Source organism: Lagenorhynchus albirostris, chromosome 3, assembly GCF_949774975.1.
Source record: "Lagenorhynchus albirostris chromosome 3, mLagAlb1.1, whole genome shotgun sequence".
NCBI classification, from domain to species: domain Eukaryota; kingdom Metazoa; phylum Chordata; class Mammalia; order Artiodactyla; family Delphinidae; genus Lagenorhynchus; species Lagenorhynchus albirostris.
Genome location: NC_083097.1, coordinates 169,427,246 through 169,444,687, shown reverse-complemented (window position 1 = coordinate 169,444,687; position 17,442 = coordinate 169,427,246). Strand labels below are relative to the sequence as shown.

The following is a 17,442-nucleotide window of genomic DNA, read 5'->3' as shown; positions in this document are numbered from 1 at the left end:
GCTTTACACACACAGTGGAGGTCACCGTCACCCGTAATGGGGGGAATCAGGAATGGGACCTTGCTGTCCCTCACAAAAAACAGCCCAGTGCTCGGGTTTACCCCAGGACCAGTGTCCAGAGCAGACCAGGGCCTCATGCTTCCAGCCCCTCGGGGTTCCGTGACAGTGGGGCCAGCGGCCAGGCCCTGGGACTGGAGTTGCCTTGCCCACTCATGAGGTGGGGCCTGTGTACGGGGCTGGGAGTGGGGAGACCCCGGCCACCGCTGCATGTTCCCTGTCTGAGCAGCTAACTTGGGAAGGGAAGGGCAGCCACTGGGGTAAAGCAAAAAGTGAAGCCCAAAGAGCCTCATGGGTCGGGGAGATGCTGGGGGGCCCCAGGTCCCTGTGCAGGAGCACGAAGGTGCTGGAAGGAGGGCTGCCTGGAGGAGGCCCCCTTGCCACTCCACTTCCGCAGAAGTTCCTCTGGCTTTTGCTAAAGGCCAAGAGGGCAGGCTCCCATCTGAGGACACAGCAGCCAGGGCTGCAGAGTTCCCAGGGGGCGTCGACTGAAAAATACAAGACCTGAAAGCTGTGAGTTATGTTTTATTCCAGGAACTTACTGAGGACTGTAGCCCAAGACATTGCCTCTCATATAGCTCTGAGGAACTGTTCCTCGGAGTTTTTGCTGAAAAAAACCCCATAGAGTCAAACATCAAAAGGTTCCTGCTAATCACAAAAAGCTGACATCTCTAGTTAATGATTGCAGTGCTTTTCTGTGTATGGGAAGATGCTAGATGCTGTCTGGGCTCACTGAAATCGTTCCTTGGATATGCACTTCAGCTATCCAGGGCCAGTATCTGGTTCTTCTCCATCCTGAATCCCCTCACGGCGCACCACTGTGGGGAAGGGGGTGGCGCTGCAGTGGCAGAAGGCTTGATGGTGAGCAACATTCTCTGTCCACAGGGGCCCTGAGGGGAGGGTTCTTGGTGAAGTCAGGCCTCTGCCACCATCGTGTCCCTCCGGGGCTGTTCTTGTGACCAGTTGACTTTCCCCCACCCTCTGTGAACAAGGAGTGTTCTTCTAAAGAAAGGATGCAGGCAGCATCCCAGAAGCCCCGTTTCTGTGTGGTCTGTCCCCCTCCCCAGAGCATGAGTGCCCCAGGGAGGCCTTGGGCAGTTGGGGGAGGAGCTCCCAGGTGTGGGGGGTGTTGGGGGTGGGGTGCAAGCTTTCAGCTTGCGAAAACTGCTGCCTCTTGGAGGCCAAAGAGCCTTTGCAAACTCGCTGCTTGGGAAACTCCTCTCCCTCTGTCACCCTCCCAGGGGGGAGAACCGATCCCGACCCCCTCCTCACAGGCGCCCACCGGGTGAGGTGTCTCCTAAAGGCTGTTAGAGCAGTTTGTCCAAGACACTCCCCGCAGTGTCTTTCTCTGTAACCGCTGGGTAGGGCTGGATGAACGTTTCTCCAGTGAATGAAGGAAAGGAGAGGTTTACCTGGCATCCCCCAGAGGCCGCTGGGTGTGCAGGTCTTCCCAAGAAATGGGAGTGGGAGGCTGCTGCTCTGATGGGGACGGTCAGCTCCTGGGTGCTGTCACCATCCCCATCATTCATTCCTTCACCCAACATTAGCTCAGAGGGGATGCCCGTGCCCCAGGCAGCGCACAGTCAGACAGGCACCCTCGGTCTGTTGGGTGGCGGCTGGGCCAGAGGGAGAGAGCAACCCCGAGGCTGGGGAGAAAGGGTGGTGGAGGTGTCCACTACCTTCCTACTTTCTGCGCTTCAGAGGGTTCCTAAAAGAATATGAAAAACAGAGCTTAATCACCTCCCCTGAACCCCCAAGTTTGACCCTCCTAGGAGGACCCTACCTTCAGTAGCGCCTCCCACACACCCTCCACGCCCTGGCTCAAGTCCCCCATCTCCGGCCTGGACGCTGCCCCAGCCTCATCGCTGTCTCCCACCCCTGTCACCACCTCCAGGAAGGCCCCCGGAGTCCCGGCCGCGTGCTGGGTAGACACACACCGGGCTAGAACCCTGTGGGCTTCTTCCTGGCGGGATGATCTCTGGTTCTAACAGCCTCTCGCAGCCTGAAGTCCAACACTGTACCTGCGCGTACGACATGCTCGCTGAACTGGAACGCGCACACAGCTCAGACTCACGCTCCGCATACCTGCGATTACCTCTCCGTCCTTTCTCCGCCCCTAGCCTCTCCCCCGCACACACACCCGGCCCCGCCCAGCTGCAGCCGGGTCCAGCCCACCCCCGCCAGCGACTGGCCCCTTAATTCCCAGGCCCAGATTAAGACTCCATCCCGCCCCAGCTCCTCGAGGTCACGCTCGGTCCCGCCTTAGGCCCCGCCCCTTTTGGCCCTGTTAGGCAAGGCCTAGCTCAGCCCCGCCTCTGTCCCGCCCCGCCGTCTGTCTTGGCCCCACCCCTGGGGTCCCGCCACGCCCACCCCTGGGGTCCCGCCACGCCCACTCTACCCCGGCCCCACCTTCCACCCTGGCCCCGCCCTCGACCCCCTGCATTCTGCCCGGCCCCGCCCCTAGGCCCCAACCTTCCGCCCCGCCCCAGCCCGCCCCGCGCCCGCGCCGCCCGTTTCAGGCCCGTTTCAGGCCCGTTTCAGGCCCGTTGGCACCGGGCTAACAGCTCCACCACGTCCGTCGCCCTGGACGCCTGCGGACCGCCCCAGGAGGCCCGGCCCCGCCTGCCCCGGCCCGCGCAGGTGAGCGGCGGCGCTCCCGCAGCTGTGCGTCCCCGGGCGCCCGCGCACCCTCTCTGGACTCCGCCCGGCCTGAGGGCGGGAGGACGCAGCCGCGGTGGCGGGGGCGCCCCCTAGAGGTTCGCGTGGGCCAAGGTTCGGACGGGCGCCGGAGCGCCCTGTGTCGTGTGGGCCCGGATATCCAGGTGCATTTCCCAGCGGCCTGGGCGTTGAACCCTGAGCCGCTTCGCTGCGGGAATGCTCAGGGCTTCCCGGGGGGGGGGGGGGTAGTGGGCGTTCCGGTGAGCTGAGAATGCGAGGGAGGAGGGCGTGTCCCTGCCCCCTGATACGCTTTGATTGGATTCTGGCCCACAGCATTCGTCTAACCCCGGCCGGGTTTCCCCCGGCTCTGGCTCCGGTGGGGCCAGAGCTCATCCCGGCTGTGGCCCCACGGGATGAGCCTCACTTTTCCTCATCTGGTGAATGGGCACTGGCCTTGCTCGGGCCCCCAGGAGCATCAGAGCTGGCCCTGAGCCAGGCCCTCCCTCCCCCTGGGGGCCCCGGGACCAGTGACCCAGACGCCAGCAGTCCCTGCCCTGGGAGGTTCCAATTTCATCAGGCAGCCCAGACAGGGGAAGAAGCAGAGGAGAGAGGGTGATCAGAAATGGGATGGGGGATCCCGCAGGCAGAGGGGAAGCCCAGAGGAGGCGGCAGAACAAGGCTGGGCAGTAGGAGAAGTAGGGGCTGAGAGCCGTGCTCCCGGCAGAGGGAACAGCGGGGCCAGGGCGTGGGGAGTAGGGAGCTGCTGAGTGCTGGGGGTGGGAGTCATTTTGGGGAGCTGCCAAGGGCACGGAAGGACTAGGAGTGACCATGAACTAGCTGGTGGGAAGGCTCCGGGCTCTGTGGAGGGCTGGCAGTCCCTGCCCCAACACCACACTCAGACCTCTCAGCCCCTTGGTCCTCAAACACACTTCGAGACATGATGGAGAGCCCTGGGGCCCCATTTAGTCTGTCAACAAACATTGACTGAGCACCTGACCAGGCTGGGCATCGTGTGCCGTGTGGGGATTGGGGCAGCAGGGGGGCCCGGGAGGATGTGGGTGCGATCGGCCCCGGAGAGGTGATGGGGGACGACCATGGGGGGCCATAGGGGGCCACAGGGGTGGGGAGCAGCGGCCAGGTGACCGGCTGTAACGGGGAAGGACTCACAGCTGGCGACTGGACCTCCAGAGCCTGGGGAGGGGACAGCAGATGGACGTGGGAGGTGACATTTCAAAGAAGGTGGAGTGGTGGGCACTGTCCGGCTGCCAGTGTGACCTCAGACCCCTCTCCTCGACAGCCCCACCAGCACGGGCAGCCTCGCGTACCGAGAAGACCTTGAGGAGGAGAAGAACTTGGGCGCATGTCTGGCCAAGCGCGGGCGCAGGGCTGGGGGTAGAGTGAGGGGGTGCCAGGGGGACCCTGACAAGGGGCGTTAGAGTGCAATGACTGAAGTGGGGAGATGGGAGGCCAAGCACGCGGTTCTCAGTGGGTTACAAAGAGTTCAAAATCCTATCACTGAAAGGTGGACTCAGGATTTGTGGGCCTGTGAGCCCAGAACTATCTGGGCAGGGAGTGGAGCCTCGGACACCTCGGCACCCGTCCCTGGGCCTCAGTTTACCCCTCTGTAGAAGGAATGTGCGTGAGTGGGTCTCCCAGGGCCTAGGGATTGGCTCAAGGGGAGCCGGATGCTCAGATCCACCTGGGCTCCCCGAGTGCCTACTGTTGTGCAGGGGCCGCGTGGGCCCTCTCATCTGTTTACGGGCTGGATCCCCGGGGGGCCCCTTAGCCCTCCTCCGGGGTGTCATTAGCCCGTGTTTGTCCTCTCGGGCCTCAGAGTTCACCTGGGAGGTGCAAGCCAACAACCGGTCCTACAATAACCAGTTCAAGGAGAAGGTCTTCCTGTGCTGGCAGAGGAAGAAGTACAAGGTGGGCAGGCCCAACCCCCGCGGGCCTCCGGGACCTGCCACCCAAGCTCTGCATGCTGGGTCAGTCCACTTAGTCCTGAGGACTGTAGCGCCGCCCTCGCCGAGTCGTGGGGTCCAGTGCTGGCGCTTCGCGTGTCTCCTCCGCCCTAAATAAGTTACTAGGCAACCTTCACGGTACAGCGTGTCCATTGGGCTCTACCTGAAACCCCCGGCCTGCGTCTCACGCGGGGAGTCCTGGGGTCACAGCTCGGCTCACTGGGTCTGCACCCACGCTGGTCATGGCCGGAGGGAAGGGGGAGGCGGATGGGGCTGGGTGGGAACCCGGGCCCTCCTGGACGGCGCCCCCATGCCGGCTGCCGGCTCTCGTCCCAGAGGAACGTCATCCACAGGCCAAGTACAATGTCTTCTCCTTCCTGCCCTTGAACCTGTACCAGCAGTTCCACTGCATGTCCAGCCTCTACTTCCTTCTCATCATCATCCTCCAGGCGGGGCGGGTGGGGCAGCCCCAGGGGTCAGTGCCTGTGCCCACTCCACTCCTTCTACCTGCTCAAGCCACCTCCTCCAGGAAGCCCTCCCTTCCCACCTTCCCATGTGGCTCTGTAGACCCAGGGTGGTCCTACCCCGTGTTTGTCTGTGTGGCTGGTGAGTCAGTGTCCAGCCCCCCTCACACTGGGAGCACCCTCATGGCTGGGTCCCCACTGCCCAGCCCAGGGCCTGGCACACAGGAGGCGCTCAATATATGTTGGATGCTGAGGGTGCATGGGTGGCCCCTCCAGGTCTAAGGTGGCCTCCTGACCCCTTTGGCCCCAGCAGGCTGAGCTGATCCCAGAGGGCCAGGAGGAAGGATTAGGTTCTTGGGACCCGCCGGGTCACTTCCTGGCATCAGGCCGGTCATGGATGGAGATGGGTGAGGGATGGGCAGTTTCCAGTGCCTGCAGAAGAAAGGCCTGATGGAGTGGACCACGGAAGAGGCCTTGGCCGTGAGTCCCTGTGGGAAGGGAGGGTGGAGGGGCAGGTTCAAGGGCACAGGGACAGGAGGAGAAGGGCAGGAGAGGAGAGTGTGCAGAGAAATGGCCTCAGGTACCCAGGGCGGCCATGTACAGTTGATCAGGTTGTGCACTGTTCTGCCCAGCGCGCACACACACACACACACACACACACACACACACGCAGAGAGAGACTGGAGAGGGAGCCAGACTCCAAGCTGCACCTGCCCAAAGGGAATACCTTTTTCTCAGTCACGCAAGGACACCCTGTGGTTGGGCTTTTGTTCTGGTTGCTACCCCCCTATCCCAGCCAGGCCTAGTTTCCAGGACATGCTTAGCCCTCTCTGCCCCAAAACTTTTGTCTCCGTGGGTGAAGCCCAAACGCCTTGGCCCAGCTTTCCAGGCTGTCTTTCTGTGTTCTGCTATCCTGTCTATCCTGGTCCCTCCTTGACCTCGAGGGGTTCCCCAGAACCCCAGTTTCTGGCTTGCAGTTTCCTCCATGCTCAGGTGTTGCCTCAGGACCTTTGCACACGCTATTCCCTCTGCTAGGAATGCCTTCCTCCACTCTAGCGCTCAGTCACCATCCTTTGGTCCTCAAGGTTCAGCCATAGGTCCCCACCTCCAGGGAGCTGTTCCTGCCCCGACCCTGACATGGGGCTGTCCTGCCGTGCTGGCCCAGCCCTGACCCTGCAGGTCCCCAGCCTCACCCAGCACAGGGGCCAGTGGGGCTGTTTGGGGAAAGAAATATCCTGTGTCCCTCCACACGGGGGCCTCCCAGACTGCCCTGTTCTACCTCTGCCAGGAAGTGGGTGGGGGGTGGGGAGCAGGCAGCTGGTCTGTGACCCACAACTGAGGAAGTGCAGTCAGAACGATGACCCAGAGCCCAGGAGCTCGGCAAGACGGCTTGGCTTAACCGCCTATGGAGTGGATGGGGAAACTGAGGCACGAGAGGAGCACAGGCCTGTCTGGAGCTCCTGACCTGTCCAAGCTCAGCCGCTCAAGCCCACCTCCAGTCAGGAACAGAAGCAAGACCCCAGGCAACAGGCGAAAAGCCTGGGGGAGGGTTAGGGCGTAGGAGGGAAGGAAGGAGCCACGATGGGCCCCCCTGGGGCGAGCGAGCTCTGGGTCTTCCCTGGGGTCTGGAGACAGAGTCCCCAGGATCCTTACAGTTCCACCCACCCCAGAGGCCTCAGCTCCTTGAAAAATGGGGCAGAGGGAGGGGTATGAGGCTGGGGGAGCCCTGACGGCGGAGGGCTCTGGCAGGGCTGCACCGAGTGTCTTGCGGAATAGTTAGAATTTGCCTGTGAGGTCTGGGGGCAAAACAGAGCTGGGCATCGGCGGGTGGGGGGTGGGGGGGGGCAGGGGCGGGCTGAGACAGAGCGGGTGTGGAGCAGGGCGGCACGTGGTCCAAGCTCCCCCTGCCCGGGAAGACAGACTGTGGGTGGCGGGTAGGTTGGGTGACCCCAGGCAGAGGGAGAGGTGCCCGGGTGAGGGGGCAGGGGTTGGCGGGGGTGCCAGTGGCACCAGGAAGCCAGCATCCTGCTGCAGAACCGTGCCCACGCCCTGCACCCGCTGTACGAGGAGATGGAGCAGAACCTCCAGGTGGGTGGAGCTCAGGGGGAGGGGCGCCCGCACCCCAGCTCCAGCCCCTCAGCCCCTCCAGGGAGCTGGCTCCCTGCTCAGGCTGTCCCCACGCCCACCCCCGGCTGCTGGGAGCCACAGCCGTCGAGGACAGGCTCCAGGACGGTGTCCTCGACACCATCAAGTGTCTCAAGCAGGGGAACATCAAAGTGTGGGTTCCCACAGGGGACAAGCAAGGTGGGTCCCAGGGCGGCCACCCCCAACGTGGGGAGAAGGGAGGCGCGGGGAGAGCTCACCCCTGCCTGGGCACCACCGTCGGCCCATCCCTCTTTTTTTTTCAAAGATTTATTTTTGATGTGGACCATTCTTAAAGTCTTTATTGAACTTGTTACAGTATTGCTTCTGCTTTATATGTTGGTTTTTTGGCCACAAGGCATGTGGGATCTTAGCTCCCAGACCAGGGATCGAACCTGCACTCCCTGCATTGGAAGGCGAAGTCTTAACCACTGGACCGCCAGGGAAGTCCTGGCCTATCCCTCTTGTCTGAATTCAGCATTGCCCTCCACCTTGTCCCTGGGAAGGGAGGACCGGGAACAATGGAGTGGGGTCCCCTGGGCGCCTCCCTCGGGCGGGCCGGTGCCATGCTCAGCGTCTCCTTGGGGTTTGGCCCCCTGGCAGCGCCATGCAGTGGGGCCCTCATTACCCCTGCCTCATAGATGACCCAGCGGGGCTCAGAGAGCATGGGCACCTGCCGCAGTTGCTCAGCCACCCAGGAGCCAAGCTGGAATGGAACCTCAGGTCCTGTGGCCGTGGAGCCATGACTCCACTCCACTGAGGCTTCTCCGGGGCCCCACTGGGCATGGGTGCCTGCAGGGCTGCATTAGAACTTCTGCGGGCAGGAGGCACGTACACACAAAATATTTAGAATGACGTTTAACAGCTGTGCTGGAGTAAAGACAAATATCCAGGCTGCATTTTTATATTCATTTTTTTCCCTCTTCTTTATTTTTTTTAAACAAATTAATTCATTTTTGTGGGTTCCTGGAAGTGCCTTGGGGCCCTAAGCACGATATGTCTAACGATCCCTTGGCCCTGGCCCCAGACCCACCTCTCACTGGCAGCCCAGCTCCAGCCAGGTGAGTGGAATGGAGCCCCCTCTGCTCAGAGCTGCAACCAAAGTCTCAGGGCTGACTCTCATTGGCTGGCATGGTCACATGCCCTCCTCCAAACCAATTGCCGTGGCCAGGGGGAGGGGCATGCTGCTGTGATGGGCAGAGTGGGCATGGCCGCCAGGCAGGGGGCTGTGGAGGGGCTGAGCTGGGCTGGTTTGCAGAAACAGCAGTGAACATCGGCTTTGCCTGCCAGCTGCTCTCGGAAAACATGATCATGCTGGAGGAGAAGGAGATTGTGTAAGACGTGGGGGTTGGGTGGTTGGGTGCATGAGCCTGTGTTGGGGGGGTCAGGGTTGGGGCAGGGCACCACCCATGGCCCAGGCATGGCTCTGGGGTCTGCAGAATGCCCTCAGCCTCTGCCTGGTGGGGCTCCCAGAGGGGGAAACCAAGGCACAGCTGGGGAGTGGGTGCAAGGAAGCCTGTGCGGCTGGTGTGGCTGAGCCCCTGCTGGACCCCTGCAGGCAGATCCTGGAGGTCTACTGGGAGAGCAGCAATAGCCTGCAGGGTGGCAAGAAGGGCCACCTGAACAAACAGCTCCCCCTGCAGGTCAAAATGGCCTTGGTCATTAACGGGGAGTTCCTGGTCAATGTCAGCTCAGGGTAGGCAGCGGGGCCCTGGTACCTGGGAGGGGGCTGGGGACGGCCTCCACCAAAAGGCCCCCAGATGTGGTGTTGGACCAGCCAAGGCGAAGGGCCTGAAGCGTCACACCGAGAGATGGTTCTCAGCAGGGCGAGAGCAAGGGAAAGACGCAGTCGGATCCAGCCGGGAGGAGGGCCCAGTCGGGGCGTTCCTGGAGGGCAGCGGTGCAGCTGAGTGACGCGCTCCCTGTCCCCCGCGGGCCAGGACCAGCTGCTGCTGTCCCTGCGCACGGAGGCCCGGGCCCTGGTCCAGAACGTGAGCTTGGAAGAGGAGGAGCCCTGGCAGGAGCCCAGAGAGGAGAGGGCGGACTTCCTGCAGGCCAGACGCCTGTCCCTGGTGTGACAGTTCGTGGGTGGTGGGCAGCAGCGTGCGGGGAGGCCGGCGGCTGGCAGCAGGCGGTGGTGGTAGCTGAGGGGCCCGGGGCCGACAGGCTGCATGTGTCTCTGCAGCTGCGGACATCGGCATGGGGCTGGCGGGTCAGGAGGGCATGCAGGCGGTGCAGAACAGCGACTATGTGCTGGCCCAGTTCTGCTTCCTGCGGCGGCTGCTGCTGGTGCATGGCCGTTGGTCCTACACGCGCGTCTGCAAGTTCCTGCGCTACTTTATCTACAAGACACTGGCCAGCATGATGGTCCAGATCTGGTTCGCTTTCTACAGTGGCTTCACGGCCCAGGTGCGCTGGAGGGAACTCCCCTCTTGGGGCGGGGGGGGCCGGGGGGGGTGGGCTCTGGGATTGCCGTGTCCTTCCCATAGCCTCCAGGAAGGCAGCAGGCAGGCTCACACTTGGGTCATCACGGGGCAGAGTTGCCTGAAGTCACAGAGCAGCACAGACTTTTATTTGGCCGCATTCATAGAGGTAGAGATTCCAGATGAAGGGAAGGGATGGTTCCACGCCCAGCTCAGTGCCAAGCCTTTTCAGGGATATTTGGCAAATTTGAGCTTTGGAGCAAGGGCAGGACAGGTGCTCCAAATATACATCCTTCAAGGAGAGACAATGAGAGCTTGAACTTGAGAGAAGATAAGACTATGGCGGCTGGTTCCCTAACTTCAAGACTCTTGACAGTATCATGGTGAATACTGGCTGTGCTCTCCAGAGTGTTAGAGGAGTTGTAGGGCAGTGATGTCCCCTGTGTGTAAGGAAATTGTCTGAAGATAGACTACAGTGAGAGGGAATGAGCTCCCCGTCACTAATGCCAAGGTATTTGAGAGAGAGCTTTACAGCAGCAGCCCTCATAAATATATATATGTATATATATATATTTTTATTATTATTATTATTATTTTTTTTTTTTTTTGCGGTACGCGGGCCTCTCCCTGCTGTGGCCTCTCCCGTCGCGGAGCACAGGCGCCGGACGCGCAGGCTCAGCGTCCATGGCTCATGGGCCCAGCCGCTCCGCGGCATGTGGGATCCTCCCGGACCGGGGCACAAACCCGTGTCCCCTGCATCAGCAGGCGGACTGTCAACCACTGTGCCACCAGGGAAGCCCCATAAATATATATTTTTGTTTTACTTTCTATTTCTAGATATTTTCTTCTTTTAGATGCTGCTCTAAATGGAATTGTGTCTTTAATTCACTTTTGAGATTGCTTATTGCTGGTGTATAGAAACAGTTTTTTTGTGTGTGTTGATCTGTGTGCCCTTCAGCTTTGTTGAATTTGTTTATTGGCTCTAGTAGCTTTCCTGTGAATCCTTTGGGATTTTCTGCATATAGATCCTGTCCTCTGCAAATAGAGATAGTTTTACCTCTCCCTTTCCAATTTGGATACTTTGAATTTCTTTTTCCTGCCTAATTGCTCTGGCTAGGACTTCCAGTGCAATGTTGAATTGCCATGGTGAAAGCAGGCACCTTTGTCTTGTTCCTGATCTTAGAGGGGACAGTGTCCAGTCTTTCTGTATTTGTTAATTGGAATTCTTCCATGGGAAGAACTGTTCCTTCTCCCCTATTTATTTATTCAATTATTTATTTCTATCAGTGTGGACTCGTGGGTGTTTATTTTATTCTATGCTTTGTTGCTCAAGTTGTCCCCGATTTGCCCCTTTGCCACGTGCCTGCTCTCCTCTGAGTACATCCTCACTTCCTGGTGCTACAAGAGGTTCCAGGCCCATTTTGTCTTTTCTGTGCCCCAACCCTGGAATGAGCCATTCCCATACGGAGCCCTGGTTCTCTTCACCAGAGAATGGTAGTTAGACACCAAGATCCAAGTGCTTAGTGTGGTCATTTTGCTACTGGGATGCCATTATCCTCTCGGTAGACAGAGCTAGGAAATGCACACATGTTAACCCATGTTTAGATGCAAATCTATATCGCTATCGACACCTATCCATCTATCTATTTTTGTGTATGTGAGTTCACACTGATACCTCTGCTTCCTGACCCACAGAACAAGGCTCAGCTTAGCCTTTTCCGTTTACTGCTTTGTGACTCTTATCTCCGATGGTGAGAAACTTGATTCTGGTAAAAAAGTTTGATCGTTACTTATTTGCTCAATCCCATAATGCACATAAAGTGGTTTTTGGAACTGAAACTGATATTCTTTTAACTAGTCTGGATTCATGCATTCGGGAAGGAAGCTGGGCTATTTGTCTCTGAGGTCTCTTCCAACTCTTCTACCCATCAGTGATTTCCTAAATCGAAAATGATCTAAAAACACACTCTCTAGCCGTTTTCCCTCCTGTAGCTTTTTATTTAAGTCATCCACTTAGAACAGGCTCAAAGGTGCTGCTTTAAAAGAATTAGACCAGGGCTTCCCTGGTGGCGCAGTGGTTGAGAGTCCGCCTGCCGATGCAGGGGACACGGGTTTGTGCCCCGGTCAGGGAAGATCCCACATGCCGCGGAGCGGCTGGGCCCGTGAGCCATGGCCGCTGAGCCTGCGCGTCTGGAGCCTGTGCTCTGCAACGGGAGAGGCCACAACAGTGAGAGGCCCACGCACTGAATAAAAAGGACAAATACTGTCTGATCCCACTCACAGGGTGTCCCTGGGGGAGTCACATCCATAGAGACAGGAAGTAGATGGTGGCGGCCAGGGACTGGGGGAGGGGGTGGGGAGTCAGTGTTTCTTGGGGACAGAGTTTCAGTTTGGGAAGATGAGAAAGTTCTGGAGATGTTGGCGGGGATGGTTGCACGACAGTGTGAATGTACTTAATGCCACTGAGCTGTGCACTTAAAAATGGTTGAAATGGTACATTTTATGTTATGTGTATTTTACCACAGTGAAAAAAGGTGGGGGAGAGGACTCACTGGCTCATAAAATCAGAATCTAGAAGGATGGGTCGCAGCTGGGCTGGGCCCCAGAATTGACTGGAATGGTGGACTAGGACATGGCCACAAACCTGCCACCTTCACCCACACAGGCTGGACATTGGGCTGCCCCAGACTCTGATTGGCTGATCCAAAGTCAGGTCCTAGGGAAGGAATCTGATTGGCTGGTCCAAAGTCACGTCCCATGGGACTTCCCTGGGGGTCCAGTGGTTAGAACTCTGCACTTCCATGGCAAGGGGCACAGGTTCGATCCCTAGTTGGGGAAGTAGGATCCCACATGCTGCGCGGTGTGGCGAAAGAGAAAGAAAAAGAAAAAAGTCAGGTCCCATGGAGGACTCCAGTTGGGTCAACTTGGGTAGGAAAGAGCCTGGCCAATCCGTGGTGGCAAAGGGCTCTGACTGGCCCCCACTGGAGGGGCAGGTGACCCGAAAGCAGTCAACATGGCTCAGGAGCCTGATGACTCCTGCTTTCCCCTTTGCTCTGTAGAAGGAGGAGGAGAGCATCACCGTGGAGCCCATACCCCATGTCCTCCGGGAGGCACGGACCCGGCACTCCAGCTATGCCTTCTCCCACCGGGAGGGCTATGCGGACCTCATCACACAGGGCACAATTCTGTGGAGGTCACCAGGGGTCAACAGCGACACGCTGGTTGGTCACACGAGGCCACCTGATGAGCTGCCCTCAAGCATGGAGGAGTCCTCCTGGTACCCCAGGAAGATGTCGTTCCTGGGGAGGAACAGGCGCCAGCACCAGGGGCAGGTGTCCTCTGAGGATGTTCAGCCTGCCTCTGAGGTGAGCTCATCCTTGCCTGTGGATGGGCAGTCCTCTCCTTATCAGGAGAGCCAGCACTCTCTCCCCAAAAACCGGCTGTCCAGGTCTCTCCAGGAGAAGTTGCCGAAGAGGCAGGAGAGGTCACTGTCATAGGAACCGTGGCCATATACTCCCCAGAGTCTGCCACCAACCAAGGAGACACCACTATCAGCGGAGGAGAGCCAGATGACTTCTTCTGAGAGCCAGATGCTGCCTTCAAGCCAGCTGTCTTTGAAGAGCCAGTCAGCACACTTGCAGGAGAAGACATTCCTCTGGAAGATCCGGAAACTGTCCTGGAAGAACTGGCCATACACCTGGCAAAAGGAGTCCGGGCCCTCCCAAGGAGGGGATGGTGCCAGTTTCCAACTCGAACCTCACTGCTCTGATGGAAACTCCACCACCAACTGCGAGAGGATCATCCACCAGCGAGCAGCCGATGGCGGTGGAGCCCTCCCCTGTGCAGAAGCAGCCGTCGCCCATGGAGTGGCTGCCAGGGCCCAGCGAGGGTCAAACCCCGCCTGATCCGGCAGGGCTGCCGCCCTCACCTGAGGAACAGCAGTGACTGCCCAGGCTTAGTAAGTGTCACCCAGCATCGTGAGGCCTTCCCCCAAAGACAGGGGCTCCACCTGCTCCTCTTTCTCTAATAAGCCACGGTCTGTCTGACCCCAGGTCTCCTTGAGGCTCTCTCTTCCTATACTTCTTTCTGTGATGTCCCATGAAATAGTTCTTTTCTGGTTTTAAAAATCAAAACACTGACCTCTAGTGGCCTGATGGGGGATTTGCAGGGAAAGCTGGGTTTCTTCGGGTTTCTTTACCCTGGGGCAATGTGGATAAAAGCTTTATTGCTCTCAGAAGGGAGAAAGGTGCTGAGCAGACTCTGCTTACCAGCCCTGGCTTCCTGCCTGCAGCCTGCTGGCCTATCTCAGGGCAGTTTATAAGGTCCAGTCCTGACACCACCCAGCCTTTTCCTCCACTGGGCTGCCCTGGTTTCTTCTCAAACAAACCACCTTACACTTTAGGCTCCAGAAGGCAGTGGTCCGTGACACCTCAGAAGCAGAGCCCAGCAAGATCCGAGGCTCAGGTGGCCCAAAGGCCCTGTGGAGGCAGGGGCTCAGGGAGGGCTGAGTTCAGAGCAGAGAGGGGTGGGCTGGGAGAGGCCCGCTTCCACTTTCCCTCGTCCCCTTCCTCCTTCATGGAGGGTGAGCCCCATGCCTCCCACTCCTGCACCAGCCCCTCCCCGCCCCTCACCATTCAGCAAAGGCACAAGCCCAGGTGAGTGACTAGAAAATAATTTATTGGAGGGAAACAAAACAACAAATCCAGCACAGCAATGGTTCACAACGATGATGATATATATTTTTTAAACTTTTAAGCCTGTCGCCTGAGGGTAGGGTGGAGGGGGCCTCTGTTCCCTCTAGCCCTGGGGGTTCGGGGGAAGACTTTGGATGACCCAAATCGTGTGTCCCCTGAAAGCAGCCCTAGTGTCCAGTTGTGATTACACACTCAGGGCCACGTGGCCTCCTGGCCGCTCTCACCCCTGGTGGAGACAATCCTCCCAAAGACCAGCCCTTGGGGGGCCTGCCAGGGATACAGGAGGAGACCAGGGAGCTGATGGGCTGGTGTGGCTGAAACTGCTTTGGGCCAAGAATGTGAGTGTCCCCAGTTCCAGCCGGTGCAGGGGCCCCGGAACACGCCCCATCCCCACCCCCCGCCCTCATTGCAGGTGGGTTGAACCTGCGCCCCCAGGCCCAGCCCTCCAAACTTGGGCCTTCTGTCCTTCAGGGTGTGAGAGACCCCCTTTGGCCAACCAAACCCACCTTACCTGGGGCCTGTCCTGGAAAGTGGGCTCTCCCCTGGTGGGAGCGTGGGGCCCGTGGCAGAAGAGTCACAGTCCGGGAGACTGTCCCAGAGCCCCCTTTCATGATTTTTTGGGGGCCCCTTTGTGCTCTGGGTACCAGTGGGGGCTGGGAGGGAGGGCTCCACAGGTGTGCACCCCCTACCTCCCAGGCCAGACAGAAAGGTGAAGGCCAGGCCTGAGGGAGCTGGGGCGTGTGGGTGGAGCCCGGGCAGGTGCCTTCCTTGGGGGGGTTGTCTCAGGAGGGCCCTTCAGATCTGAGGAAGTAGGGGTACACCCCGCCCCCCACCAACCTAGGCAACAAGACTCGAATTGGTTGATTGTCTGTCTCCTCTGAACAAGACACTTGGGAATTCATGCTAACATGAGACCGACCGACCGAGCGGGGGGCCCGAGGTGGCAGTGACGCCCACTGGTGCCCCAGGACCAGGAGCCGGAGGGACTCTGGTGCCAGGAGCTGGAGGCCCCGCCACCGGCCGCCTTCCTTCTGCACCTGAGGCCCGTCCTCCCACCGCCGGCTAGACACAGATCCTTGGAAAGGGGGGAAAGTAACACAGAGCAGCGCCGAGGAGCACCGAACAGCACCTACTGGGGCATGAAACACAAGATGCGACACGGAATCCCGGGGCTCCGGCCCCGCGGCCCCGCCCCACCCCCACCCTTCCACCTAGTACATTATCTTCAAGAAAAAGTACATTAGTCATGCATCAAATCAAATTCCATTGCGTCTTTTTTTTTCATTTTTCTTCCTTTTTTTTTCTTAAATTACATTTGAACACAGAACACATAGAATAATAAATACTCTTATAAGACATGACTTCAAAAAACAAGAAACAGAACACGCCAGAGAACAGAAAGGTATCCAACGCTCTCTCTCTCCTCTCTTTCCTAAAGGACTCATTGAAATAAGAAATCTGTAAACGCCGCAGGTCCTTCCTCGTGCGCTCCCAGACTCTCTCTCTCGCTCATGCTCCCCCGTCCCTTTGCCTCTGACCACCCAGCTTCCCCTGCCCTGACATTCAACGCGTCTCCCACGGAGCTCACCAAAAGAAATGACATACCATCGTCTGCAAAATTATAATTTAACGGTATAAAGCTTCAAGTCACGTATTCCAAAAACTAGCTAAGGATTTTTTTTTAATCACATAAACTATACATTAAATATCTTGAGGTATTTCAGAGAAAATTGTCAAAGGCTCGAAGGAGCTGTGCTGGAGGTGTCATTCCCTGTGTGGAGAATGGTCTTTGGTATGTGACAACCAGCTGGGTGTTGGGGCAAGCGGGGCTGGGCGGGGCGTCAGAAGGGAGATGGTGTGTGTGCACGTGTATGCGTGCGTGTGTGCATATGTAATAGGAGGGTGTTTGAAAGGGACGCAGGAGTCAGGGACGCTTCTGTGACCCATGTCACTGGGGCTTGAGGGGTCCCGTCACCAGAAAGGTCCCATGTCCATTCCTAAGTGTCCAACACGGGACAAACCCAGGAGGCCCTGGCCTCTGACGCTTGGGTCTTGAATGCAGGACCAGCAAGTGACTTAACCAGCAGAGAATCCCCGTCCCCCAAAAGCAGGTGCTCTCTCAAGTGGGGCCCACGTGTTCGTGGCAGGCTGAGGGAGGGGCCGTGTCCACCCAGACCCCAGCTCCCAGTGTGGTGGGACCAGTGTGTGCACAGGAGTGTGTACGTGTGTCTGGGGGGAGGGGTTGTTGCTGAGCGGGAACGGGGACCCTTAGGATTCTGCCCCAACACCCAAAGGTTCTAGAAGCATCACTCAGATCCGGTTGCTTGAAAAGCGGGGAGAATAGCGAGTCGATAAGGACAAGAGAGCATCTCACACACGTCTTTGGTTCAAGAAAAAGGCACTCATCGACCTCACCACCCTCTCCCTCCCTCCCACTCTCTCTCTCTGTCTCTCTCTCTCTGTCTCTCTTTCTCTCTCTGCTCTCTCTGGTGGTGGACAGGTGGCACCCGGGGGGCAGGGCCCAAAGCAGACCCTCGCCCACACCTGGTCCCCAGGCGAGGGAATCCTAGCATCCAGCACAAGTCCTTGGGGGAAATCTTTGGTATCAGGCGTGATTTTTCCAATCACAGACATGAACATTTGAGTGAGGTAGCCTTTACCTGGGGAGGAGGAGGGGCATTTCATTAGAAATGTCTCTTGCATTCTCAAAGGGGAGGGGTGTGGCCACCTCTCTGGGAGGCGGTGGTCAGGGGGTGGGAGGTGGTGGTCAGGGGGTGGGAGGCGGTTTTGTGGGGAGAGGTTCCTTCTAGCCTCCAGCTCTTGAGCCCTGGGCGGGGGAGCAGGCTCTTGGGATCCAGCTGCCGGCCAGTCCTGGAGGTCACCTGGAGAGGGTGAGCAGGGGAGGGGGGCGTGCTCATCTTCATTTCTGACCCTTCCTTCCCCTTTGTCATTTTTTGTTTTTCTTTTGGCAAAAATTAGAGCAAGCAGATTCCACCTTGTTCATCATCTTCTTTCTCTCTTTGGAGAAAAAGCAGCAGCAGGA

The 17,442-nt window shown here is 58.5% G+C and overlaps 1 protein-coding gene and 1 long non-coding RNA gene across 4 annotated transcripts; one reads left to right on the top strand and one right to left on the bottom strand.

Moving 5' to 3' along the window:
• Positions 1 to 594: 594 nt before the first annotated feature.
• On the bottom strand, positions 595 to 2,221 carry LOC132518749 (uncharacterized). 3 transcript variants are annotated; one of them, XR_009539944.1, is made up of 3 exons: positions 1,995 to 2,221; positions 1,470 to 1,765; positions 595 to 1,038 (listed from the first exon to the last, which is right to left on the bottom strand). It is a non-coding gene; the product is annotated as an uncharacterized LOC132518749 (long non-coding RNA). The 3 variants fall into 3 exon arrangements; XR_009539946.1 differs by having other exon boundaries at positions 595 to 947; XR_009539945.1 differs by having other exon boundaries at positions 2,079 to 2,221.
• Positions 2,222 to 4,918: 2,697 nt separating this feature from the next.
• Positions 4,919 to 13,650, top strand: ATP8B3 (ATPase phospholipid transporting 8B3). The gene is given in 5 exon segments (XM_060146435.1): positions 4,919 to 5,151; positions 7,126 to 7,228; positions 12,765 to 13,070; positions 13,203 to 13,415; positions 13,417 to 13,650. Coding segments are annotated over 5 exon segments (1,089 nt in total).
• The last annotated feature ends 3,792 nt before the right edge of the window (positions 13,651 to 17,442 follow it).